Source organism: Anomaloglossus baeobatrachus, chromosome 7 (genome assembly GCF_048569485.1).
Source record: "Anomaloglossus baeobatrachus isolate aAnoBae1 chromosome 7, aAnoBae1.hap1, whole genome shotgun sequence".
Classification (NCBI taxonomy): Eukaryota; Metazoa; Chordata; class Amphibia; order Anura; family Aromobatidae; genus Anomaloglossus; species Anomaloglossus baeobatrachus.
The window spans coordinates 290,476,588-290,504,198 of record NC_134359.1 but is presented as its reverse complement, the minus strand read 5'-3'; the positions used below and the strand labels follow the sequence as shown (position 1 = coordinate 290,504,198).

The 27,611-nt window shown below is 53.4% G+C and overlaps 1 protein-coding gene across 3 annotated transcripts in view; it reads right to left on the bottom strand.

The window, feature by feature from the left end:
* Window positions 1-27,611, bottom strand: part of AXIN1 (axin 1) — a 128,076-nt gene continuing 100,465 nt past the window's right edge. For 2 of the 3 annotated variants that reach the window (XM_075318405.1, XM_075318404.1), the window contains 7 exons: window positions 16,247-16,384; window positions 14,413-14,966; window positions 13,606-13,782; window positions 13,200-13,445; window positions 12,674-12,781; window positions 11,733-11,897; window positions 1-310 (listed from right to left, as the gene is read on the bottom strand). In XM_075318405.1, the coding sequence (XP_075174520.1) occupies window positions 184-310; window positions 11,733-11,897; window positions 12,674-12,781; window positions 13,200-13,445; window positions 13,606-13,782; window positions 14,413-14,966; window positions 16,247-16,384 (1,515 nt within the window). In that variant the 3' untranslated portion in view covers window positions 1-183. The remainder of the gene's footprint in view (window positions 311-11,732; window positions 11,898-12,673; window positions 12,782-13,199; window positions 13,446-13,605; window positions 13,783-14,412; window positions 14,967-16,246; window positions 16,385-27,611) is intronic. The other variant, XM_075318406.1, reaches the window with a different exon arrangement.

Here is a 27,611-nt window from a genome sequence, read left to right as displayed (position 1 = left end):
CGGTGAGGGGGGAGGGGCACGGCCTGCGTCTTACGGCTTGGATAGCACCTCGGCTCGTAGTCATTTGTAGGGACAGTAGCACTAGGAGTGACCGCGACGGGCCCGCACCCTTTCCAGCATAGATTATATCAAGGCTTTATCCATCCACATATAACACTTTTCTTTTTTCCTCCCGTTTCTTTCTTAGTCAATTTTTTCCACTTTCCCAATGATTTTCTCTTCGTAAATGGGTAAAATGGAGTCGTCGTCCCGCACCTCCTCGAATACCACGCCGCAGTCGAATTCATCGCTTACTTTCTTGAAGTAATACCTGGAAAACGAGATGTGAAAGGCAACATTAAAAATAAAGAAGGGAATTTTGTTTACTTACCGTAAATTCCTTTTCTTCTAGCTCCTATTGGGAGACCCAGACAATTGGGTGTATAGCTTCTGCCTCCGGAGGCCACACAAAGTATTACACTTTAAAAAGTGTAACCCCTCCCCTCTGCCTATACACCCCCCCGTGGACCACGGGCTCCCTCAGTTTTGGTGCAAAAGCAGGAAGGAGGAAAAACTTATAAATTGGTCTAAGGTAAATTCAATCCGAAGGATGTTCGGAGAACTGAAGACCATAACCAAAAGAACAACCAGCCCAAAGGAACAGGGGCGGGTGCTGGGTCTCCCAATAGGAGCTAGAAGAAAAGGAATTTACGGTAAGTAAACAAAATTCCCTTCTTTGTCGCTCCATTGGGAGACCCAGACAATTGGGACGTCCAAGAGCAGTCCCTGGGTGGGTAAAAGAATACCTCAATAAGAAGAGCCGAAAACGGCCCCCTCTTACAGGTGGGCAACTGCCGCCTGAAGGACTCGCCTACCTAGACTGGCGTCTGCCGAAGCATAGGTATGCACTTGATAGTGCTTCGTGAAAGTGTGCAGACTAGACCAGGTAGCTGCCTGACACACCTGCTGAGCCGTAGCCCGGTGCCGCAATGCCCAGGACGCACCCACGGCTCTGGTAGAATGGGCTTTCAGCCCTGAAGGGAGCGGAAGGCCCGAAGAACGGTAGGCCTCGAGAACCGGTTCCTTGATCCACCGAGCCAAGGTCGACTTGGAGGCCTGAGAGCCCTTACGCTGGCCAGCGACAAGGACAAAGAGCGCATCTGAACGGCGCAGGGGCGCCGTGCGAGACACGTAGAAACCGGAGTGCTCTTCACTAGATCCAAAGAGTGCAAAACCTTTTCACACTGGTGAATTGGATTAGGGCAACAGGAAGGCAAGGAGATATCCTGATTTAGATGAAAAGGGGATACCACCTTAGAGAGAAATTCCGGGACAGGACGAAGAACCACCTTATCCTGGTGGAAAACCAGGAAGGGAGCCTTGCATGACAGCGCTGCAAGCTCAGACACTCTCTGAAGAGATGTGACTGTCACTAGGAAGGCCACCTTCTGCGAAAGACGGGAGAGAGAGACATCCCGCAGCAGCTCAAAAGGCGGCTTTTGAAGAGCCGTCAGGACTCTGCTAAGATCCCAGGGTTCCAACGGACGTTTGTAAGGTGGGACCATGTGGCAGACCCCCTGCAGGAACGTGCGGACCTGCGGAAGCCTGGCTAGACGCTTTTGAAAGAAAAACACGGAGAGCGTGGATACTTGGCCCTAGAGAGAGAGCCGAGGGACAAACCCTTGTCCATTCCAAATTGTAGGAATGAAAGGAATGTGGGTAAGGCAAACGGCCATGGAGGAAAGCCGTTATCAGCGCACCAGGATAGAAAGACTTGCCAAGACCTGTAATAGATCTTGGCGGACGTTGGCTTCCTGGCTTGTCTCGTGGTGGCAATGACATCCTGAGTTAACCCTGAAGACTCTAGGAGTCAGGGACCAATGGCCACCTAGTCAAGTTGAGGGCCACAGAATTCAGATGGAAAAACACGGGCCTTGTGACAGCAAGTCTGGGTGGTCTGGAAGTGCCCACGGGTTGACCCACCGTGAGATGCCACAGATCCGGATACCACGACCGTCTCGGCCAGTCTGGAGCGACGAGAATGGCGCGACGGCAGTCGGACCTGATCCTGCGTAGTACCCTGGGCAGCATTGCCAGAGGGGGAAACACATAAGGCAGTCGAAGCTGCGACCAATCCTGGACTAAAGCGTTCCGCTGCCAGAGGTCTGTGATCCTGAGACCGTGCGATGAAGGCCGGGACCTTGAGAGATCGACGTCCTGCGTTCCTCAGGGGCGATGGATCTCTCGAAGCACTTTTGGGTGCAGAGACCATTCCCCCGCGTCCATGCCCTGATGACTGAAAAAAATCTGCTTCCCAATTTTCTACGCCCGGGATGTGAACTCCGGAGATGGTGGAGCCTGTGGTTTCCACCCAATGCAGAATCCGCCGGACTTCCTGGAAGGCTTGACGACTGCGAGTGCCGCCTTGGTTCGCGAACGGCACTGCCTCCATAGCTGCAACCATCTTCCCCAGGAAGTGCATGAGGCGCCTTAAGGGGTGTGACTGACTCCGAAGAAGTGATTGCACCCCGCCTGCAGAGAAAGTTGTTTGTCCCTGGAGAGTCGCCAGAGCGACGGCAAGGCTTTGTTGATACGCCACCTGAGAAGGGGGCCCAGAGGTTCTGAAGAAACGAGCCGCAGGACGAGAAGAACTGAACTCTATCCTGTAACCATGAGACAGAATGTCTCTCACCCATCGGTCTTGAACTTGTGGCCACCAGGCGCCGCCGAAGCGGGAGAGCCTGCCACCGACCGGGGATGCGGCTAGGGTAGACCGAGAGCCATGAGGAGGCCGTTTTGGAGGCAGTGCCCCCTGCGGCCTATTGGGGTCGTGACATGGGCCGCCACGCATATGAGTTCCTCTGGCCTTTCTCCGGCCTGTTGGACGAAGAAGAATGTGGCTTGGCGGAGGGACGAAAGCACCGAAACCTCGATTGGATTTTTCTTTGCTGAGGTCTCTTAGGTTTGGACTGGGGTAAGGAGGAGACCTTTCCTTGGATTTCTTAATAATATCATCCAATCGTTCGCCAAATAAACGGTCGCCAGAAAAAGGCAAACCAGTTAAGAACCTTTTTGAAGCAGAGTCTGGTTCCCATTTGCGCAGCCACATGGCCCTGCGAACTGCCACGGAGTTAGCATATGCTACAGCCGTGCGGCTAGTGGAGTCCCGGACGGCGTTCATGGCGCAGGACGAAAAGGCTGATGCCCGAGAGTCAAAGACGGAACATGCGGAGCAAAATTCCATGTGACAGCATTAAACTCCTTCACACAAGCCTAGATTGCTTGGAGTGCCCACACGGCTGCAAAGGCCGGGGCGAAAGACGTGCCCGTGGCCTCATAGATGGACTTCACCAAGAGCTCTATCTGTCTGTCAGTGGCATCCTTCAGGGATGAGCCATTTGCAACAGACACAACGGACCTAGCAGCCAATTTGGAGACTGGAGGATCCATTTTGGGAGAATGAGCCCAACTCTTAACGACTTCAGATGGAAAGGGGTAACGCGTGTCAGTGTGACGTGTAACCCAGCGCTTGTCCGGGACCGCTCCGGGTTTCTGGACAGCATCCCTGAAGTTAGAGTGATCAAAAAACGTATTGTGTGTACGTTTGGGGAACCGAAACTGGAGTTTCTCCTGCTGAGAAACCGACTCCTCTACAGGAGGAGGCGGAGGAGAGAGATCCAGCACCTGGATGATGGACGAGATAAGATCATTTACTAAGGCGTCCCCCTCAGGAGTATCAAGGTTAAGGGTGAAGTAAGGCCAGAGCCCTGAGCTCCCCCGTCCGCCTCGTCTTCCTGAGAGTCCTCAAGCTGGGATCCCTAGCAGCGTGAGGAAGTCGGGGAAGAGTCCCAGCGAGACCGCTTAGCCGGTCTTGGACTGCGGTCCGGGCAGGAGTCCTCCGCCTGAGACCTAGGGCTCAACCTGGGAGCGCGCTGCGGCGCTAACCAAGCGGGGCCTGGATGAAACAAGCTAACAGAGCCAGGGCCTGTGAAAGGTCCGGTCTGGACTGCAATGCCTCAAGGAGCTTAGAAGACCATTTGATCATATGAAAATGACTGAGGGCCAACACCGGTGACTCTGTCCCTGCAGCCTGCTCAGGGGGAGCAGGGGGGTCTACATGAGCCGAGGGGCCCACCAGTGCCCGAGGCTCCGGCTGAGCAAGCTAGGCAGGAGTCGAGCATTGCTCACAGTGAGGGTAGGTGGATCGCGCAGGTAACATAGCCCCACAAGAGGTACAGACCGCGAGAAAAACCTGTGCCTGTTGTCTCCTAGGAGAGTGACCACTGAAGGTAAATGTGATTGCACCCCTGAACAAAGGGTATACAGTCTGTCCGAACAGAAATATATATAATATATACATATGTATCCGGCACCCTAGGGGGACCAGCACCGGGTGCTGTGTTCACCCTTAGCTCCCCTGAGAAGCACCCACCGGCAGAATGCCAGAAAATGGCCGCCGGAGCTCTCAGGGGAGGAGTGGGGCCGAGGGCGGCGCCAGCAAAGAGCGGGAGTCTGGGTTCCCCACAGTGGTCAGTGAGGGGGGAGGAAGACATGCAGGATGTTCCAGCCCTCACATCTGACGTCATGTCGGTAATCCCGCCCTTACCCCTGACAGGCAGGCCCGGGGGCGGGATTTTTGCGACTAGGCCGCGGTGAAGCCGGGGACTAAATTTGAGGCCGCGCCCGACCAGCAGGCCCGGTCGGCGCGGAAGTCCACCTGCCTCCTCAGTTTTACAACTACCGCGGCTTCTGGGAAGAAGGTGCGCTCCCTGTACAGTCCCCAATGGGGACACAGAGTACCTTTAAGTAGCAGGGCCCGGTCCCTGGGGTTGAAAAGGCTCCGGTCCGGCAGGTTCCACCAGGGGCTGCGGATGGAGCACGGTCCCAGTAAATGGATGACCGCTCAGGATCCCACTTCTCCCAGAGCCGCATAAGGGATGGTGAAGGAGACGGCATGTGGCTCCAGCCTTTGTACCCGCAATGGGTACCTCAACCTTAACAACACCGCCGACATAGTGGGGTGAGAAGGGAGCATGCCGGGGACCCCGTGGGGGTCCTCTTTTCTTCCAACCGACAACTAAGTTATGAGACTGCATGAGTGGATGTGTGCCTCCTTCCACACAAAGCATAAAACTGAGGAGCCCGTGGTCCACGGGAGGGTGTATAGGCAGAGGGGAGGGGTTACACTTTTTAAAGTGTAATACTTTGTGTGGCCTCCGGAGGCAGAAGCTATACACCCAATTGTCTGGGTCTCCCAATGGAGCGACAAAGAAATTCTACATCGCAAGTGCGATCTTTTGAGATCGCACATGCGAAAAATGACCTATGTGCGACCTCAAAAGATCGCACTTGCGATCCTGAATTTCACATCGCTAATGAGATCGCTAGCGATGTTGCAGCATGTAAAGTACCCTTTAGACTCCTAACTTCCAAACATTACAGACATATGGACAAAAGTTTCATAGCGCTTTGTGCCCAAAGGACAAAATGAGAGGAGACCCAAGACGAAGGGAATTTTGTTACTTACCGTAAATTCCTTTTCTTCTAGCTCCTATTGGGAGACCCAGACGATTGGGTGTATAGCTACTGCCTCCGGAGGCCACACAAAGCATTACACTAAAAAGTGTATGGCCCCTCCCCTTCTGGCTATACACCCCCAGTGGGATCACTGGCTCACCAGTTTTAGTGCAAAAGCAAGAAGGAGGAAAGCCAATAACTGGTTTAAACAAATTCACTCCGAAGTAACATCGGAGAACTGAAAACCATTCAACATGAACAACATGTGTACCCGCAAACAACCAAAAATCCCGAAGGACAACAGGGCGGGTGCTGGGTCTCCCAATAGGAGCTAGAAGAAAAGGAATTTACGGTAAGTAACAAAATTCCCTTCTTCTTCGGCGCTCTATTGGGAGACCCAGACGATTGGGACGTCCAAAAGCTGTCCCTGGGTGGGTAAAGAAATACCTCATGTTAGAGCTGCAAGACAGCCTTCCCCTACGGGGAGGCAACTGCCGCCTGCAGGACTCTTCTACCTAGGCTGGCGTCCGCCGAAGCATAGGTATGCACCTGATAATGTTTGGTGAAAGTGTGCAGACTCGACCAGGTAGCTGCCTGGCACACCTGTTGAGCCGTAGCCTGGTGCCGTAATGCCCAGGACGCACCCACGGCTCTGGTAGAATGGGCCTTCAGCCCTGATGGAACCAGAAGCCCAGTAGAACGGTAGGCTTCAAGGATTGGTTCCTTGATCCATTGAACCAGGGTGGATGTTGCAGCCTGCGATCCCTTGCGCTGACCAGTGACAAGGACAAAGAGTGCATCCGAGCGGCGCAGGAGCGCCGTGCGGGAATGTAGATTCTGGGTGCTCTACACCAGATCCAACAATGCAAAGCCATTACATATCGATGAAATGGATAAAAGGAAGGTAAGGAGATATCCTGATTGTGATAAAAAGGGGATACCACCTTAGGGAGAAACTCTGGGATCGGACGCAGCACTACCTTATCTTGGTGAACACCAGGAAGGGAGCTCTGGATGACCGCGCTGCTAGTTCGGACACTCTCCGAAAAGACGTGACCGCTACCAGAAAGGCCACTTTCTGTGAAAGTCGAGAAAGTGAAAACAACCCTCAGAGGCTCGAAGGGCGGCTCCTAGAGAGCAATTAATACCCTGTGCAGATCCCATGGGTCTGACGGCCTCTTGTACGGAGGGACAATGTGATAACCCCCCTGCAGGAACGTGCGTACCTGAGGAAGTCGTACTAGGCGCTTCTGAAAGAATACCGACAGCGCTGCGACTTGTCCTTTAAGGGAGCCGAGCGACAAACCTTTTCCCAATCCAGATGCAGGAAGGGGGGAAAAAGGAGACAATGCAAATGGCCAGGGAGACACTCCCTAAGCCGAGCACCAAGATAAGAATAACTTCCACGTCTTGTGGGAGATTTTGGCAGACGTCGGCTTCCTAGCCCGTCTCATGGTGGCAATGACGTCTTGAGATAATCCTGAAGACGCTAGGATCTCGGACTCGATGGCCACACAGTCCGGATCAGGGCCGTAGAATTCAGTGGAAAGAACGGCCCTTGGGACAGTAAGTCTGGCCGGTCTGAGAGTGCCCACGGTTGGCCGACCGTGAGATGCCACAGATCCGGGACCACGACCTCCTCGGTCAGTCTGGGACGACGAGGATGGCGCGGCGGCAAGCGGAGCTGAGCTTGCGTAGCACTCTGGGCAACAGTGCCAGAGTAGGAAACACATAGGGTAGCTGGAACTGCGACCAATCCTGAACTAGGGCGCCTGCCGCCAGAGCTCTTTGCTCGTGAGACCGCGCCATGAAAATCAGGACCTTGTTGTTGTGCCGAGACGCCATTAGGTCGACGTCCGGCATCCTCCAGCGGCTACAGATTTCCTGACACCATACTGGGTGCAGAGGCCATTCCCCTGCGTCCATGCCCAGGCGACTGAGGAAGTCTGCTTCCCAATTTTCTACGCCCGGGATGTGAACTGCGGATATGGTGGATGCTCTGTCCCCCACCCACATCAGAATCCGCCGGATTGCCTGGTAGGCTTGGCGATGCGTGTTCCGCCTTGGTGGGCGATGTCTGCCACCGCTGTGGAATTGTCCGACTGAATTCGGATCTGTTTTCCTTCCAGCCACTGCTGGAAGGCTTGCAGGGCAAGATGCACTGCCCAGATTTCCAGAACATTGATCTGAAGGATGGACTCCTCTGGAGAGAGTCCTTGACCGTCTGAGAAGGGAAACGTTCCTTTCTAGGGACGTCGACTCCCCAACCCATTGGCAAAGCATGTCCCATTGAAGTGGACGCAGATGAAACTGCGCGAAAGTGACTGCCTCTGCATGAGGCGTCTTAAGGGGTGTGACTGGCCTTGAAGGAGAGACTGCACCCCCGTCTGTAGTGAACGCTGCTTGTCCAGCGGAGGCTTCACTATCGCTGAGGGAGTGTGAAACTCCATGCCCAGATATGTCAGCGATTGGGTCGGTGCCCGATGTAACCTTGAAAAGTTGATGATCCACCCGAAACTCTGGAGAGTCTCCAGCGCCACGTTCAGGCTGTGTCGGCATGCCTCTTGAGAGGGTGCCTTGACAAGTGGATCGTCCAGTAAGGATCACAGAGTGACCCTGAGAGTGCAGGACTGCTCCCACTGCTGCCCTGAACTTGGTGAAAACCCGTGGGGCTGTCGCCAGACCGAAGGGCAGGGCTACGCCCTGAAGATGCTCGTCTTCAATAACGAAACGTAGCAAACGCTGGTGCTCTGGAGCAATCGGCACGAGGAGATAAGCATCCTGATGTCTATTGATGCTAGGAAATCTCCTTGAGACATTGAGGCAATGACGGAGCGGAGGGTTACATCCGGAACCGCCTGGCCTTCACGTGCTTGGTGAGCAGTTTTAGGTCCAGAACGGAACGGAAAAAGCCACCCTTTTTTGGCACCCCAATAAGATTGGAGGAAAAAAACGTGTCTTGTTCCTGAAGAGGAACAGGGATTACCACTCCTTCTGCCTGCAGAAGAGCATCGGCTCGGTGGGGGGTGGGGGGGGGGGGGGGAGGGGGGGGGGAAGTTCTGAAGAATCGAGCCGGAGGACGAGAACAGAGCTCTATCCTGTACACGTGAGACACAATGTCTCTCACCCACCGGTCTGTGACCTGTGGCAGCTAAATGTACCCAGAAGCGGGAGATTCTGCCACCAACCGCGGATGCGGAGAGAGAGCTGAAATACATGAGGAGATCGCCTTGGTAGCGGTTCCTCCTGCTGCCTTCCTTGGGCGTGAATGAGCCCGGCCGGAAACTGAGCCCCTCTGAGCCTTTTGAGCCCTTTTAGACGAGGACAATTGGGACTTGCCCGAGCCTGGGAAGGACCAACCTCGACTGTCCCCCCAGGACAGCATTACTAGGGTAAGTCGCAATGCAGACATTGCGAGGTTAAGGACACCACCTGCGGCACAGATGTACATGTGCTCAAGACCAGCTGCGCAAGACCAGCTGAAATAGGTTAGGGTGCCCATACGGCTGCGAATGCCGGAGCAACCGACACGCTGATAGCTTCACAGACAGATTTCAACCAGAGGTCTGTCTGTCAATGGCATCTTTAAGTGAATGCCCATCTCCACTGCAACTATGGATCTAGCCGCAAGCCTGGAGATTGGGGGATCCACCTTTGGACCCTGGGTCCAGGGCTGTACCACATCAGGGTAAAGGGATAACGTGCATCCTTAATACGTTTGGAGAAAACGTTTATCTGGTAAGCGTGGTGTTTCTGAACTGCGTCTCTGAAGTCAGCGTGGTCAGAAAAAGTACTCAATCTCCGCATGAGTACTGAAAAAGGATTTCTCCTGCTGTGAAGCTGACTCCTCCACTGGGGGAGCTGAGGGAGAAATATGCAACATTCCATTGATGGACGCTATAAGATCATTCACTATGGCGTCCCCATCCGGTGTATCCGGATTGAGAGCGGTGTCAGGACCAAAGCCCTGATCAGCTACGTCTGCCTCATCATACAGAGAGTCCTCCTGCTGGGACCTTGACCAGTGATGAAGCCGAGTGTCGTACCCAGCGAGCTAGCTTAGGCTGTCTGGGACTGTCGTCCGTGTCAGAGCCTTCACCCTGGAATGCCTGGGACCCCCCCGGAGCACTGAGTACGTTCCAAATGAGGGTGGCCAGGGAGCATTAATCAAGATTGCCCATGGCCTGTCTGGACTGCAAAGTCTCCATCCCATGACAATCTCCGTCCCTGTCCCTGGACAGGGTTCACAGGTGGTTCCTTTGGCCACCTCTAGTAGAGACCCCGGCTGACCAAGTGCTACAGGGGAGCATTGCACACAATGTGGGTCAGTGGAACCTGCCGGTGGAACAGTATCACATGCAGGAAAAGCAGCATAGAAAGCCTGTGTTGCTTTTTTGCTGCTGTATTCTAGTCATCTATGCAATGTACAACATACAAGCATAAACACTTCAGCCCATGCAATACAAGCAGCATAGAAAGCCTGTGCCTTGGCACCCTTGCTTTTTTGCTGCTGTTGTCCAGCCCTCTTAGGAGAATATAGCCAAGAGTAGAGACCGTACAGTGCAATGTATAGCATACAAGCATAAGTACAAATGAACACTTCAGCCATGCAATACAAGCAGCCTAGAAAACCTGTGCCTTAGCACCCTTGCGTTTTTGCTGCTGTTATCTCGCCATCTAGAAGGGCATATAGCCAAAGATAGCGACCTACAGTGCAGTGTATAGCATACAAGCAGAAAATACAAATGGACACTTCGGTATTTAGTGGGGTCAGCACTTCAGGTGCTGCTTACCGCCCGCCTATAACGCGGGTGTGTAGTCGCCAGAGCCCTGTGAGTGGTTGCCCAGAGCATGTCTCCGTTCCCCAGCTCGGACTGCGTGCAGGAATGGCTGCCGGCGTCCTTCTCCAGCTCGTGTGACGAGGGGCGGGCCGTGGGCGTGCCCCAGACAAGAGCGGGAAACTGGCGTCCCACTGTGTCCAGTGAAGGGGGCTGGAGAATGCAAAGCAGACTCCAGCCCTCGGCGCTGACTGTCTGTACAGCGTCCCGCCTCTCCCCTGACTGGCAGGGCTGGAGGCGGGAACGAAACGAAAACTAGGCCGCAAAGCCGGGGACTCGAGTAATAAGCGCGGCCGTCCATGTGCACGGCCAGCGCGGAAGTCCCCGGCGCACCACAAGTCCCAGCCGCGCCACAGTGTAAAAAAAAAAACACCCAGCAACGGCCGGCGCGGCAGTTCCCAATACATAAAGTCACTCAGCAAAGCTGTAGTGACTACTAGCACGAGCGCACTGCGCTGTTGCCCCCGGCGCACTAACACTCCCAGCAATGCTGGTGTGTGTGTGCGCGCTTGCCCGGGGACACAGAGTACCTTAATGTAGCAGGGCCTGTCCCTGACGATACTCAGCTCCATATCCAGCAGGTTCTCTGGGTCTGTGGATGGAGCCCGGTCTCAGTGCCTGGAGACCTGTAAGATCCCACTTCACCCAGAGCCCTGAGGGGGGATGGGGAAGGAAAACAGCATGTGGGCTCCAGCCTCCGTACCCGCAATGGGTACCTCAACCTTACAAACCGCAAGTGGGGTGAGAAGGGAGCATGCTGGGGACCCCATATGGGCCCACTTTTCTTCCATCCGACATAGTCAGCAGCTGCTGCTGACTAAACAGTGGAGCTATGCGTGGATGTCTGACCTCCTTCGCACAAAGCAGAAAACTGGTGAGCCAGTGATCCCACTGGGGGTGTATAGCCAGAAGGGGAGGGGCCTTACACTTTTTAGTGTAATGCTTTGTGTGGCCTCCGGAGGCAGTAGCTATACACCCAATCGTCTGGGTCTCCCAATGGAGCGCCGAAGAAATCTTGAGTTCTTCCCCCACCATAAACTGGTGTCCAACTATTTCCCACACTCCAGGACTAGGGGCTAATGATGGCCAATGGCTAAAACTGTGGCAGTTGCACCAACAGGACATTTATGGCAAGTCTTGTAATAATGGCGAAAATCATGTCAGCCATCCGAATAACACGTCCACATGCAACAGATTTTGAGGCAAGAGTCTGCAGCAAACTCCATTGATCGGATTCACTCCAGTAAAGAAGCAGAAATTGGCACACTGTAGATATATTTGCACCAAGAGTTTTGATTTTGCAGTGGTGGAATAAGGTTTGGTAAACTAATATTCCCTGTAATCCGCGGCGCATCTGGTGGAGTTGGGCACTGACCCCTTTAAGTGTGACGTCTTTACCTGTAGTTTCCTTTCTTGGTAAGCAGCTCCTTGAATTGTCCCAGGGTCACAACTCGACCTTTCACCATGGTCCTGTAGGGAATGGGCTCTCCGCAGAAGTAATAGGCCACGACCACGTTATCCCCGGGGCCGGCGCTTCTTCCGTCTTTCTTCTGCGGCTTCATTCTGCAATAAAAAAATAAGAGATTGAAGAGTTAATCTAAATTCGAAAAATGGACGTAGACGAGAGGCTCTTTATGGCCGACTGACCAATCTCTGCCGGGCTGCGTCCTCCTCCTTTATTTCTACCCCGGCTTTAATCTGACAGTCTGGTTGCTATGCACCCGCTGCCTAACTACCCGTCCCTGATTGTTTGGACCCCTTTCTGTAGCCATGATTTCCTCCGATGCACCTTCCCCATCTCCATTCTGTAATCTGACGGGGGTCTGTGTGTAACACTCAGCAGATACAGTCGTGACGACTTTTCGGAGCGGTGCGTACGTCTGACGAAGGGTGTGGAATGTTCCGTTATTTGCTATTGTTTCTGAACTGTTGCTCGGCAACCACACTCTGCCGGGCCGTAGGGGTGACGGGGACGGCCACCCACCTCTCTTGTGGACCCTGCTTTTAGATTTGTGCTCGACTGTCGTCTGTGTACGAGGAGCAAAAACAAGACAGGAGGACGCAGCACATGCAAGGAGGTCTTAAAGGGAAGGGATAAGACATTTCCTTTAAGTGGGCGCCCTCTCCTGACCCCAGACATACTCCTAATCAATGCTATAATGACTGCATATACGACGAGCACAGGACAGAAACCGTCTACAAATCCTCCACACGAGGGAAGACGAGGAGGCAGGGAGGGAAGGAAGGGAGGTAACGTGTGACCGAGGGGGGAAGAGACGCACATATAGGGGGCGCTACGTCAGGACACACTGACACACGAAAAGAAGACGGGCACATACTGTGACTCCGAGAGGTCCATGTCGGAGACCGCTGGTACCACATTCAGCAGTGGGATATACGGTGGCCTGACAGAAGAGCGCCCCCGTTGGATAACCTCTTGAACATACCTAGAGAACAACCCTCACAGGTTAGAAAGACGTCCTTGTGCGTCACTAGTACTACAACTCTCAGCATGCATCGGCTGGAGAGAAAGCATGTAAGTGAGCGTGCGGGAATCGGTAGCGTTATCATGGGGAATCGGTAGAATTACTCCCTCCCCGGGCTCACGTACACATGGGGGCAGGAATTTACGGCACTGTGATATTGTTGACCACCATCAGATGAATGGGGCCCAACTCTCCCCATCCCCGGGATCAGACGAGTAGAAAAAACGACGCTTCCCATAGGGAATCCGAGCAGTAGCACACATTGTGATCCGCTGACACCAGACCGTTCAATCAAAAAAAGTGACCTACCTGCTGGGAAAATAATTAGCCATCTACGCGGTATCTGCAATTACGGCCAACTCAAAAAACCGTTACGCACCTTTGCTTCACTTGCATCTTTCCCGCTTTTCGCTCCTCCTCCTCCAGCCGCCGGCGCGCCTCCTCCAGCTGCGTCAGTGGATTGGGGGCAGGGTTGGGCGGCATAGTGGGGTCTTGGACAAAAGGATGAGAGGGCTGCACCACATTGCGCAGCTGAGCGCTGACCCACGGATGGACCGCGCCGGGCCGTTCAATGGAGAGTGGTCTAGGCACGTCATGAGCGGACTGCTTCTTGGCCCCCGATGAGCTGCAGGATTTAATGGGGCAGATGCAAAAATGTCAAAATCTGACAAAGCAATGTAGCACAAAAAGCAAATAAAGGTTTCCAAAGAGGGCGGAAAAAAAAAAAAAAAAGCTGCATGCAGAACTCAATGCAGCTCCGGATGTGAGCGGAGGTATTAACTGACCTATGGACGGTTTTCTTGTGTCTGCTGATCTCCTTCTCGCCTTCCGTTATCCACTGCATGATCTTCTGGTGTCTCTCGGAGTCCTCGGGCACTACGGGCATCTCGTGGTTGGCACTTTCGAGCTTTCCAGAATCCACTTTCTTGGCGTTCCTCTTGGCCAGCAGGCTGACTTTACCACTGGAAGAAAAAGGTAAAATTGCGAGATATAAGTAATATGGCAAAAGTAAAAAGCTGCAAGAACGTGTATCGCCTCAGATTACAGATCCAGTCCTGGTCGGCACAACTTTACACCGGATCTTTAGTTTCGGTACTATGCTCTATTCACACCCAGACCTCTGACCTTGCCTTTCCCAATTTGTCCACAGTGGGTAATGTGGGCCTGAAGAGTCAGACTAAGGCCGGAGGGGACGATACAAGCTCCAGCGCAGCGATGACGTTACATCCGGCTGCCATGCAAGCGACACCACTAGGAGCGACGATTGGTGCAGCGATGCCACGAATTATGGATGAGACGTCAATGCTGCAGGAGCGGCCGGGACCACAAGAGCTGAGGCAGTGTGACGAGGGGAGGGATCACTACAGTGGATCATTGGGGGTGATACAATGTATCCCGGAATTCAGCTCACAGAGGATTGTCTAGGCTGGATTCAACCTTCAGCTGTGAAAAGTATCCGGTCTGTACAGTTTTAGTACAGGAGACTGTTCTAATTCACTAATGTCCAGCAGAAGTGTTATATATGGTAAGGAATTGAGGTATGAAGAATATTAGAGGAGTAATGTGACCGCTTTTCCCACCGTAGTTCTTACCTGTGGCCTAAAGAGTCCATAGGGTTGGGGGCCATCCCCATGCTGTCTGCATAATTGCGGGATTTGGTTGCATAGTTATGAGGGTCTACATTCCACGAGAAGTTGCTTTGCACTCGCTGTGTGGCCTCGGCCTCTATCTGCTCCTTGGGTTTCACCCCGCTGTGGTGGTGAACGTGGTGATAGACGTGCTTGTGGTGATACATGTTGGGGGCCTCCGATTTCACCCCGGACTTGGCCGAGTGCTTGCCGTGGCCGGACATCATTGTTCCCACCGGTACGGGAAGGCCTTTGTTTAAGTGACCGTCTGGCGAGCGCGACTTTGGGGAATGGCGGCCGGTGCCCGGAGATTGGCATCCTGGCGTTTTCATGACGCGTTGCACGTGTTCGTCTAGGATGGATTCCGGATTTTCCTCGTGGGCGTCCCGGATCTGCATCCCGACGCACCCCATCTCAGAGTATCGAGAACCGAAGTGATGCACGGGCTGGCTTGAAGGCAATTTGTGACTAACCATTGAAGGTGCAGAGGAGACGTCCGCATCGTCCCCTTCTTCTTCCTGTTATTGAAAAGGAACAAAGTCATGTTAGGGCGGCATGGTGGCTCAGTGGTTAGCACTGCAGTCTTATGGTGGCTCAGTGGTTAGCACTGCAGTCTTGCGGTGGCTCAGTGGTTAGCACTGCAGTCTTGCGGTGGCTCAGTGGTTAGCACTGCAGTCTTGCGGTGGCTCAGTGGTTAGCACTGCAGTCTTGCGGTGGCTCAGTGGTTAGCACTGCAGTCTTGCGGTGGCTCAGTGGTTAGCACTGCAGTCTTGCGGTGGCTCAGTGGTTAGCACTGCAGTCTTGCGGTGGCTCAGTGGTTAGCACTGCAGTCTTGCGGTGGCTCAGTGGTTAGCACTGCAGTCTTGCGGTGGCTCAGTGGTTAGCACTGCAGTCTTGCGGCTCTGGGGTCCGGGGTTCAATTCCCAGCAAGGACACCATCTGCAAGCAGTTTGCGTGGGTTTCCTCCGGGACCTCCGGTTTCCTCCCACACTCCAAAAACATACTGCTAGGAAATTTAGATTGTGAGTTCCGATGGGGACAGTGTTGCCAATGGAAGCAAAGCGCTGTGTAATTAATGGCGCCATATAAATTACTACTACTATAAAACAGGATGATTCTAGTTTTCATTTTTGCTTTTTCATTTTTATCTCCTCTTAAAATAATAAAAAAAAAAAAAAAAATAAAAAAAAGGCTTGTTTTACTATCAGTACGAGTTTTTTTTTTTTTGCTGGCCGAGTTGTGGGTTTGACTGACCCCCAATTATTTTACTATATAATGAACTAAAAAAAAATAGAAAACTAAATCTAAGTGCCGAGAATTAAAGATCCCGGCTGATACTATCAGTGGAGGCGACAAGTAAAAGCATCAGCACGGGAAGGAGATTTCTGCTGTAGACTCATTTCACAGATGCTGACATTTATTTTGATGTTAGCTGTGAGATCAGGACCGGCCGTCGTCGGACAACAAAAAAAAACGCTCCCATTAAAAGATTTTGAAAATTGTGAGAACAATAAAACATACAGTAAATCTATTATCCAAAAAAAGGAAGTTGCTAAGTTCCCTTTAGCCACTAGGTGGCGCTACTGCAACAGATTTACACTTTCCGCCTGGTTGTATCCGCGTTGATCCCAGCATGGGGCAGGACGGATGTTCGGTGCCATTAACATAATATACAAGCCAAATGTTAAAACGCCAACCTATAGGGGTGTGAGAGAAGGGAGCCGGCCTGTGTCCATGCTATGAGGATGGATGTAATGGAGACACGACGTGGCTCATTCTATGGAGTATATACACTTACAGCTCTCACGCGTTTCAGTCGCTCCTCCAGCTTCTGCTCCGCCTCGCGGTCTCTCAAGACTCCTTCCAGGCGACTGATGAGCTCAGCAGCAAATTTTTCAGGATCGACGTGAATGTCCTTTGGCATGTGATATGTACGCTGAGAAAACAATAAAATGCTACAATCACTGATGGGGAGTAAAATATCATGGAAAAAAAAAAACCAAAAAAAAAAACCAAACACCTAAATTATATATAATCTATACACTATATCTATATCTATATATATATATATATATATATATATCTATATATCTATATATCACATCTATATATATATATATCTATACAATGAAGGGAATTTTGTTTACTTACCGTAAATTCCTTTTCTTCTAGCTCCTATTGGGAGACCCAGACAATTGGGTGTATAGCTTCTGCCTCCGGAGGCCACACAAAGTATTACACTTTAAAAAGTGTAACCCCTCCCCTCTGCCTATACACCCTCCCGTGGACCACGGGCTCCTCAGTTTTGGTGCAAAAGCAAGAAGGAGGAAACTTATAAATTGGTCTAGGGTAAATTCAATCCGAAGGATGTTCGGAGAACTGAAAACCATGAACCAAAAGAACAATTCAACATGAACAACATGTGTACACAAAAGAACAAACAGCCCAAAGGGCACAGGGGCGGGCGCTGGGTCTCCCAATAGGAGCTAGAAGAAAAGGAATTTACGGCAAGTAAACAAAATTCCCTTCTTCTTTGACGCTCCATTGGGAGACCCAGACAATTGGGACGTCCAAAAGCAGTCCCTGGGTGGGTAAAAGAATACCTCGATAAAAAAAAGAGCCGAAAACGGCCCCCTCTTACAGGTGGGCAACCGCCGCCTGAAGGACTCGCCTACCTAGGCTGGCATCTGCCGAAGCATAGGTATGCACTTGATAGTGCTTTGTGAAAGTGTGCAGACTAGACCACGTAGCTGCCTGACACATCTGCTGAGCCGTAGCCCGGTGCCGCAAAGCCCAGGACGCACCCACGGCTCTGGTAGAATGGGCTTTCAGCCCCAAAGGAAGCGGAAGCCCAGAAGAACGGTAGGCTTCAAGAATTGGTTCCTTGATCCACCAAGCCAAGGTTGACTTGGAAGCCTGCGACCCCTTACGCTGGCCAGCGACAAGGACAAAGAGCGCATCTGAACGGCGCAGGGGCGCCGTGCGAGACACGTAGAGCCGGAGAGCTCTCACCAGATCTAACGAGTGCAAATCCTTTTCACATTGGTGAACTGGATGAGGGCAAAATGAAGGTAAGGTGATATCCTGATTGAGATGAAAAGGAGATACCACCTTAGGGAGAAATTCCGGGACCGGACGCAGAACCACCTTATCCTGGTGAAAAACCAGGAAGGGGGCTTTGCATGACAGCGCTGCAAGCTCCGACACTCTTCGGAGTGATGTAACTGCCACTAGAAATGCCACCTTCTGCGAAAGAGGTGATAAAGAGACATCCCGCAGCAGCTCAAAAGGTGGTTTCTGAAGAGCCGTTAGCACCCTGTTAAGATCCCAGGGTTCCAGCGGCCGCTTGTAAGGTGGGACTATGTGGCAAACTCCCTGCAGGAACGTGCGGACCTGTGGAAGCCTGGCTAGACGCTTTTGAAAAAATACGGATAGCGCCGATACTTGTCCCTTGAGAGAGCCGAGAGACAAACCCTTGTCCATTCCGGATTGAAGGAATGAAAGAAAAGTGGGTAAGGCAAACGGCCAGGGGGTAAAACCCCGATCAGAGCACCAGGATAAGAAGATCCTCCAAGACCTGTGATAGATCTTGGCGGACGTTGGTTTCCTGGCCTGTCTCATAGTGGCAATGACATCTTGAGATAACCCTGAGGACGCTAGGAGCCAGGACTCAATGGCCACACAGTCAGGTTGAGGGCCACAGAATTCAGATGGAAAAACGGCCCTTGAGACAGCAAGTCTGGGAGCGCCCACGGTTGACCCACCGTGAGATGCCACAGATCCGGGTACCACGACCGCCTCGGCCAATCTGGGGCGACGAGAATGGCGCGACGACAGTCTGACCTGATTTTGCGCAGCACACTGGGCAGCATCGCCAGAGGAGGAAATACATAAGGCAGTCGAAACTGCGACCAATCCTGAACTAATGCGTCCGCCGCCAGAGCTCTGTGATCTTGAGACCGGGCCATGAATGCCGGGACTTTGTTGTTGTGCCGTGACGCCATGAGATCGACGTCCGGCGTTCCCCAGCGGCGACAGATCTCTCGAAACATGTCTGGGTGAAGAGACCATTCCCCCGCGTTCATGCCCTGTTGGCTGAGAAAATCTGCTTCCCAGTTTTCTACGCCCGGGATGTGAACTGCGGAGATGGTGGAAGCTGTGGCTTCCACCCACTGCAGAATTCGTCGGACTTCCTGGAAGGCTTGACGACTGCGAGTGCCGCCTTGGTGGTTGATGTATGCGACGGCAGTGGCGTTGTCCGACTGGATCCGGATCTGCCTGCCCTCCAGCCACCGATGAAAGGCCAATAGGGCTAGATACACTGCCCTTATCTCCAGAATATTGATCTGAAGGGATGACTATCGGAGTCCAGGTTCCCTGAGCCCTGTGGTGGAGAAAAACCGCCCCCCACCCTGAGAGGCTCGCGTCCGTGGTGACCACAGCCCAGGTGGGTGGTAGGAAGGATTTTCCCTGCGATAGAGAGTTGGGAAGGAGCCACCACTGAAGTGACGTCTTGGTTGCAAGGGAAAGAGACGTTTCTGTCGAGTGAAGTCGACCTCCTGTCCCATTTGCGGAGAATGTCCCACTGGAGTGGCCGCAGATGGAATTGCGCGAAGGGCACTGCCTCCATCGCTGCCACCATCTTCCCCAGGAAGTGCATGAGGCGCCTCAAGGGGTGTGACTGACCCCGAAGAAGAGATTGCACCCCTGCCTGCAGCGAAAGCTGCTTGTCCAGCGGTAGCATGACTACTGCTGACTGAGTATGAAACTCCATCCCGAGGTAAGTCAGTGATTGGGTCGGTGTCAACTTGGATTTTGGGAAGTTGATGATCCACCCGAACTGCTGGAGAGTCGCCAGAGCGACGGAAAGGCTGTTTTGACACGCCATCTGAGAGGGTGCCCTGACCAGAAGATCGTCTAAGTAGGGAATCACCGAGTGGCCCTGAGAGTGTAGGACCGCCACAACAGATGCCATGACCTTGGTGAACACCCTTGGGGCTGTCGCCAGGCCGAAAGGCAATGCCACGAACTGAAGGTGTTCGTCCCCGATGGCGAAACGCAAAAAGCGTTGATGTTCGGGTGCGATCGGCACATGGAGATAAGCATCCTTGATGTCGATCGATGCTAGGAAGTCTCCTTGTGACATCGAAGCGATGACCGAGCGGAGAGATTCCATCCGAAACCGTCTGGTGCTCACATGTCTGTTGAGTAGTTTGAGGTCCAGAACGGGACGGAACGAGCCGTCCTTCTTTGGCACCACAAACAAGTTGGAGTAAAAACCGCGACCATGTTCCTGGAGGGGAACATGGATCACAACTCCTTCTGTCTTCAGAGTGCACACCGCCTGAAAAAGTGCATCGGCTCGCTCGGGAGGCGGAGATGTTCTGAAGAAACGAGTCGGGGGACGAGAGCTGAACTCTATCCTGTAACCGTGAGACAGAATGTCTCTCACCCATTGGTCTTGAACATGTGGCCACCAGGCGTCGCAAAAGCGGGAGAGCCTGCCACCGACCGAGGATGCGGTTCGGGGATGCCGAGAGTCATGAGGAGGCTGCCTTGGAAGCAGTGCCTCCTGCGGCCTTTTGGGGGCGTGACTTGGACCGCCACGCATAGGAGTTCCTCTGGCCTTTCTCCGGCCTGCTGGACGAAGAGGATTGGGGCTTGGCGGAGGGACGAAAGGACCGAAACCTCGATTGTATTTTCCGTTGCTGAGGTCTCTTTGGCTTGGACTGGGGTAAGGAGGAGACCTTTCCCTTGGATTCCTTAATAATCTCATCCAATCGTTCACCAAAAAAGCGGTCGCCAGCAAACGGCAAACCGGTTAAGAACCTCTTGGAAGCCGAATCTGCCTTCCATTCGCGCAGCCACATGGCCCTGCGGACTGCCACAGAGTTAGCGGATGCCACCGCTGTACGGCTAGCAGAGTCTAAAACTGCGTTCATGGCGTAGGAAGAAAAAGCTGACGCCTGAGAAGTCAAAGACACAACTTGTGGAGCAGAATTACGTGTGACCGCATTAATCTCAGACAGACAAGCTGAGATAGCTTGGAGAGCCCACACGGCTGCAAAGGCCGGGGCAAAAGACGCGCCCGTGGCTTCATAGATGGATTTTACCAGGAGCTCTATCTGCCTGTCAGTGGCATCCTTTAGCGATGATCCATCTGCAACCGATACCACAGATCTAGCCACCAGTCTAGAGACTGGAGGATCCACCTTGGGACATTGAGCCCAACCCTTAACTACGTCAACGGGGAAGGGGTAACGTGTGTCAGTAAGGCGCTTAGTAAAGCGCTTGTCCGGAACCGCTCTGTGCTTCTGGACAGCATCTCTGAAGTTAGAGTGATCGAAAAATGCACTCAGTGTACGTTTAGGGAACCGAAACTGGTGTTTCTCCTGCTGAGAAGTCGACTCCTCTACCGGTGGAGGCGGGGGAGAAAGATCTAGCACCTGGTTGATGGACGAGATAAGATCATTTACTATGGCGTCCCCTTCAGGTGTATCAAGATTGAGAGCAACGTCAGTGTCAGAGCCCTGAGCTGCGACGTCCGCCTCGTCCTCCAGAGAGTCCTCACGCTGGGAACCCGAGCAGCGTGAAGAAGTCGGGGAAGATTCCTAGCGGGCCCGCTTAGCCGGTCTGGGACTGTGGTCCGGGCCGGAGTCCTCCACGTGAGACCTAGGGCCCCCCCCTGGGAACGTGCTGCGGCGCGGACAGAGAGGGGCCTGGAGGCGAAGATCCAACAGGGGCCGGGGCCTGTGTAAGGACCGGTCTGGACTGCAAAGCTTCAAGCAGCTTGGCAGACCATTTGTCCATAGACTGAGCCATGGATTGTGAGAGTGACTCAGAGTTTTTCAGCAAAAACTGCAAACTCTGTCCCTGCCGCCTGGACAGGGGGAGCAAGGGGTTCTACCTGAGCCGAGGGGCCCACTAGTGACCGAGGCTCCGGCTGAGCAAGCAAAACAGGGGTTGAGCATTGCTCACAGTGAGGGTAGGTGGAACCCGCAGGTAACTTAGCCGTACAAGAGGTACAGGTCGCAAAATAACCCTGTGCCTTGGCACCCTTGCTCCTTGTGGACGACATGCTGTTGTCTCCTAGGAGAGTGATCACTGAGGGTATATGGGAAGGGTATACAGCCCGACCGAACAGAAAAATATATAAATATATATAGTATCTATTCCGGCACCCTAAGGGGACCAGCACCGGGTGACCGGTGTGGCTTACCGACCGCTAAAAAGCGGAGTGTGTGTCCTCCAGATTCCCTGCCTTAGGTCTCCCAGCGTTGCAGAGCTCTTTCCAGGAAATCCTCCACAGGCAGAATGCCAAAGAAATGGCTGCCGGAGCTCTCAGGGGAGGAGTGGAGCCGTGGGCGGCGTTAGAAAAAGTGCGGGAACCTGGAGTCCCCACAGTGATCAGTGAGGGGGGGAGAAAACATACAGGATGCTCCGGCCCTCACAGCCGACATCAGGCCGGCCGTTCCGCCCTTACCCCTGATAGACAGGCTCGGGGGCGGGAGTTTTGCTACTAGGCCGCAATTGAAGCCGGGGACTAAATTTAAGACCGCGGCCGACAAACAGGCGCGGTCGGCGCGGAAGTCCGCCGGCCGTCACAGATAAGCAGCTGCTGCAGCGTCCGGGATGAAGGTGCTCCATGCACATCCCCCATGGGGATACAGAGTACCTTAGTGATGCAGGGCCCGGTCCCTGAGGATAAATAAACTCCTGTCCGACAGATTCCCACAGGGGCTGCGGAGGGAGCACGGTCCCAGTGAATGGATGACCGCTCAGGATCCCACTTCTCCCAGAGCCGCTAAGGGATGGTGAAGGAGACGGCATGAGGCTCCGGCCTTTGTACCCGCAATGGGTACCTCAACCTTAACAGCACCGCCGACTTAGTGGGGTGAGAAGGGAACATGCCGGGGGCCCCGTGGGGGCCCACTTTTCTTCCAACCGATATAACTATCTGAGAATTCATGAGTGGATGTGTGCCTCCTTCCACACAAAGCATAAAACTGACGAGCCCGTGATGCACGGGAGGGTGTATAGGCAGAGGGGAGGGGTTACACTTTTTAAAGTGTAATACTTTGTGTGGCCTCCGGAGGCAGAAGCTATACACCCAATTGTCTGGGTCTCCCAATGGAGCGACAAAGAAGGGAATTTTGTTTACTTACCGTAAATTCCTTTTCTTCTAGCTCCAATTGGGAGACCCAGACAATTGGGTGTATAGGCTATGCCTCCGGAGGCCGCACAAAGTATTACACTTAAAAGTGTTAAGCCCCTCCCCTTCTGCCTATACACCCCCCGTGCTCCCACGGGCTCCTCAGTTTTGGTGCAAAAGCAAGAAGGAGGAAAAAGAATTATAAACTGGTTTAAAGTAACTTCAATCCGAAGGAATATCGGAGAACTGAAACCATTCAACATGAACAACATGTGTACACAAAAAACAGGGGCGGGCGCTGGGTCTCCCAATTGGAGCTAGAAGAAAAGGAATTTACGGTAAGTAAACAAAATTCCCTTCTTCTTTGTCGCTCCATTGGGAGACCCAGACAATTGGGACGTCCAAAAGCAGACCCTGGGTGGGTAAAATAATACCTCGTAAGAGAGCCGTAAAACGGCCTCTTCCTACAGGTGGGCAACCGCCGCCTGAAGGACTCGTCTACCTAGGCTGGCATCCGCCGAAGCATAGGTATGCACCTGATAGTGCTTCGTGAAAGTGTGCAGGCTCGACCAGGTAGCCGCCTGACACACCTGCTGAGCCGTAGCCTGGTGCCTCAAAGCCCAGGACGCGCCCACGGCTCTGGTAGAATGGGCCTTCAGCCCTGAGGGAACCGGAAGCCCAGCCGAACGGTAAGCTTCGATAATTGGCTCCTTGATCCACCGAGCCAAGGTTGATTTGGAAGCCTGTGACCCTTTACGCTGGCCATCGACAAGGACAAAGAGTGCATCCGAGCGGCGCAGGGGCGCCGTACGAGAAATGTAGAGTCTGAGTGCTCTCACCAGATCTAACAAGTGCAAATCCTTTTCACATTGGTGAACTGGATGAGGATAAAAAGAAGGTAAGGAGATATCCTGATTGAGATGAAAGGGGGATACCACCTTAGGGAGAAATTCCGGAACCGGACGCAGAACCACCTTGTCCTGGTGAAACACCAGGAAAGGGGTTTTGCATGACAGCGCTGCTAGCTCAGACACTCTCCGAAGAGAGGTGACTGCTACTAGGAAGACCACTTTCTGCGAAAGGCGTGAGAGAGAAATATCCCTCATTGGCTCGAATGGTGGTTTCTGAAGAACCATCAGCACCCTGTTCAGATCCCAGGGTTCTAACGGACGCTTGTAAGGAGGGACGATGTGACAAACCCCCTGCAGGAATGTGCGTACCTGTGGAAGTCTGGCTAGGCGCTTCTGGAAAAACACAGAGAGCGCTGAGACTTGTCCCTTAAGGGAGCCGAGCGACAAACCCTTTTCCAGTCCAGATTGAAGGAAGGACAGAAAAGTGGGCAAGGCAAAAGGCCAGGGAGAAATACCCTGAGCAGAGCACCACGACAGGAAAATTTTCTACGTCCTGTGGTAGATCTTGGCGGACGTTGGTTTCCTAGCTTGTCTCATAGTGGCAATGACGTCTTGAGATAACCCTGAAGACGCTAGGATCCAGGACTCAATGGCCACACAGTCAGGTTGAGGGCCGCAGAATTCAGATGGAAAAACGGCCCTTGAGATAGCAAGTCTGGTCGGTCTGGTAGTGCCCACGGTTGGCCGACCGTGAGATGCCACAGATCCGGGTACCACGTCCGCCTCGGCCAGTCTGGAGCGACGAGGATGACGCGGCGGCAGTCGGCCCTGATCTTGCGTAACACTCTGGGCAACAGCGCCAGCGGAGGAAACACATAAGGGAGCTGAAACTGCGACCAATCCTGAACTAAGGCGTCTGCCGCCAGAGCTCTGGGATCTTGAGACCGTGCCATGAACGCCGGTACCTTGTTGTTGTGCCGGGACGCCATGAGGTCGACGTCCGGCACCCCCCAGCGGCAACAGATCTCCTGAAACACGTCCGGGTGAAGGGACCATTCCCCTGCGTCCATGCCCTGGCGACTGAGATAATCTGCTTCCCAGTTTTCCACGCCTGGAATGTGAACTGCAGAGATGGTGGAGGCCGTGGCTTCCACCCACATCAAAATCCGCCGGACTTCCTGGAAGGCTTGCCGACTGCGTGTGCCGCCTTGGTGGTTGATGTATGCCACCGCTGTGGAATTGTCCGACTGAATTCTGATCTGCTTGCCTTCCAGCCACTGCTGGAACGCTTTCAGGGCAAGATACACTGCCCGTATTTCCAGAACATTGATCTGAAGCGAGGACTCTTGCTGGGTCCACGTACCCTGAGCCCTGTGGTGGAGAAAAACCGCTCCCCACCCTGACAGACTCGCGTCCGTCGTGACCACCTCCCAGGATGGGGGTAGGAAGGATTTCCCTTTCGATAATGAAGTGGGAAGAAGCCACCACCGAAGGGAAGCTTTGGTCGCCTGCGAGAGGGAGACGTTCCTGTCGAGGGACGTCGGCTTCCTGTCCCATTTGCGTAGGATGTCCCATTGAAGAGGACGCAGGTGAAACTGCGCGAAAGGAACTGCCTCCATTGCTGCCACCATCTTCCCCAGGAAGTGCATGAGGCGCCTCAAGGTGTGTGACCGACCTTGAAGGAGAGCTTGTACCCCTGTCTGTAGTGACCGCTGCTTGATCAGCGGAAGCTTCACTATCGCTGAGAGGGTATGAAACTCCATGCCAAGGTATGTCAGCGATTGGGCCGGTGTCAGATTTGACTTTGGAAAATTGATGATCCACCCGAAACTCTGGAGAGTCTCCAGGGTAGCGTCGAGGCTGTGTTGGCATGCCTCTAGAGAGGGTGCCTTGATCAACAGATCGTCCAAGTACGGGATCACCGAGTGACCCTGAGAGTGGAGGACCGCTACTACAGTAGCCATAACCTTGGTGAACACCCGTGGGGCTGTTGCCAGGCCGAACGGCAGTGCCACGAACTGCAGGTGTTCGTTTCCTATGGCGAAGCGCAAGAAGCGCTGGTGCTCTGGAGCAATCGGTACGTGGAGATAAGCATCTTTGATATCTATCGATGCAAGGAAATCTCCCTGGGACATTGAGGCGATGACGGAGCGGAGGGATTCCATCCGGAACCGCCTGGTCTTTACGTGTTTGTTGAGAAGTTTCAGGTCCAGGACAGGACGGAAAGACCCGTCCTTCTTTGGGACCACAAACAAGTTGGAGTAAAAACCGTGGCCCTGTTGCTGAAGAGGAACAGGGACCACCACTCCTTCTGCCTTCAGAATGCCCAGCGCCTGCAGAAGAGCCTCGGCTCGCTCGGAAGGCGGGGATGACCTGAAGAATCGAGTCGGGGGACGAGAGGTGAACTCTATCTTGTAACCGTGAGACAGAATGTCTCTCACCCAACGGTCTTTTACCCGTGGCAGCCAGGCGTCGCAAAAGCGGGAGAGCCTGCCACCGACCGAGGATGCGGAGTGAGGATGCCGAAAGTCATGAGGAAGCCGCTTTGGTAGCGGCACCTCCGGTGGTCTTTTTAGGACGTGACTTAGACCGCCATGCATCAGAGTTCCTTTGATCTTTCTGAGGCCTTTTGGACGAGGAGAATTGGGACCTGCCCGCGCCCCGAAAGGACCGAAACCTCGACTGCCCCTTCCTCTGTTGGGGTATGTTCGGTTTGGGCTGGGGTAAGGATGTATCCTTTCCCTTGGATTGTTTGATGATTTCATCCAAACACTCGCCAAACAATCGGTTGGCAGAAATTGGCAAACTGGTTAAGCGCTTTTTGGAAACAGAATCTGCCTTCCATTCCCGTAGCCACAAGGCCCTGCGGAGTACCACCGAATTGGCGGCTGCAACCGCCGTACGGCTCGCAGAGTCCAGGACAGCATTAATAGCGTAAGACGCAAATGCCGACGTCTGAGTGGTTATGGACGCCACCTGTGGCGCGGACGTGCGTGTGGCTGCGTCAATTTGCGCTTGACCTGCTGAGATAGCTTGTAGCACCCATACGGCTGCGAATGCTGGGGCAAAAGAAGCGCCGATAGCTTCATAGATGGATTTCAACCAGAGCTCCATCTGCCTGTCAGTGGCGTCTTTGAGTGAAGCCCCATCTTCCACTGCAAGTATGGATCTAGCTGCCAGTCTGGAGATTGGAGGATCCACTTTGGGACACTGAGCCCAACTTTTGACCACGTCAGGGGGAAAGGGATAACGTGTGTCCTTAAGGCGCTTAGAAAAACGCTTATCTGGACAAGCATGGTGATTCTGGACTGCCTCTCTGAAATCAGAGTGGTCCAGAAACATACTCTGTGTACGCTTGGGAAACCTGAAACGGAATTTCTCCTGCTGTGAAGCTGACTCCTCCACCGGAGGAGCTGAGGGAGAAATATCCAACATACGATTGATGGACGCAATAAGGTCGTTCACTATGGCTTCCCCATCAGGAGTATCAAGATTGAGAGCGGCCTCAGGGTCAGAATCCTGATCAGCTGTGTCCGCATCATCAACCAGAGATTCCCCCCTCTGAGACCCTGCACAATATGATGATGTCGAGGGAAAATCTAAGCGAGCTCGCTTAGTCGGTCTGGGGCTGGGGTCTGTGTCAGAACCCTCAGCCTGGGATCCATGAGATACCCCAGGAGGACATTGTTGGTCCAGCTGAGGTGGGCCAGGGAACAAAGATTCAACAGAGTCCCTGTGCTGAGATACCGGCCTGGACTGCAAGGCTTCTAGTATCTTAGCCATAGTCTCAGAGTTTTGCAAACTCCGTCCCCGTCACCTGAACAGTGTTAGCAGGTGGCTCCCCCTGGGGCCCCCCCTAGCAGAGGCTCTGGCTGAGCAAGTGCCACAGGGGCCGAACAGTGCACACAATGAGGGTCAGTGGAACCTGCCGGTAGCGGGGTCGTACATGCGGCGCAGGCAACATAATAAGCCTGTGTTTTGGCACCCCTGCCTTTCGTGGGCGCCATGCTATTATCTTCCCTGAGTAACACAATAGGGTATATAGCCAGAAATCAACTGTGCACTATACAGTGTAAAATAAACATATAATGTTACACTACTGCACAATGGGGCTAGCACCACAGGTGCTGCTTACCACCCGCTTAAAGCGGTTGTGAGGC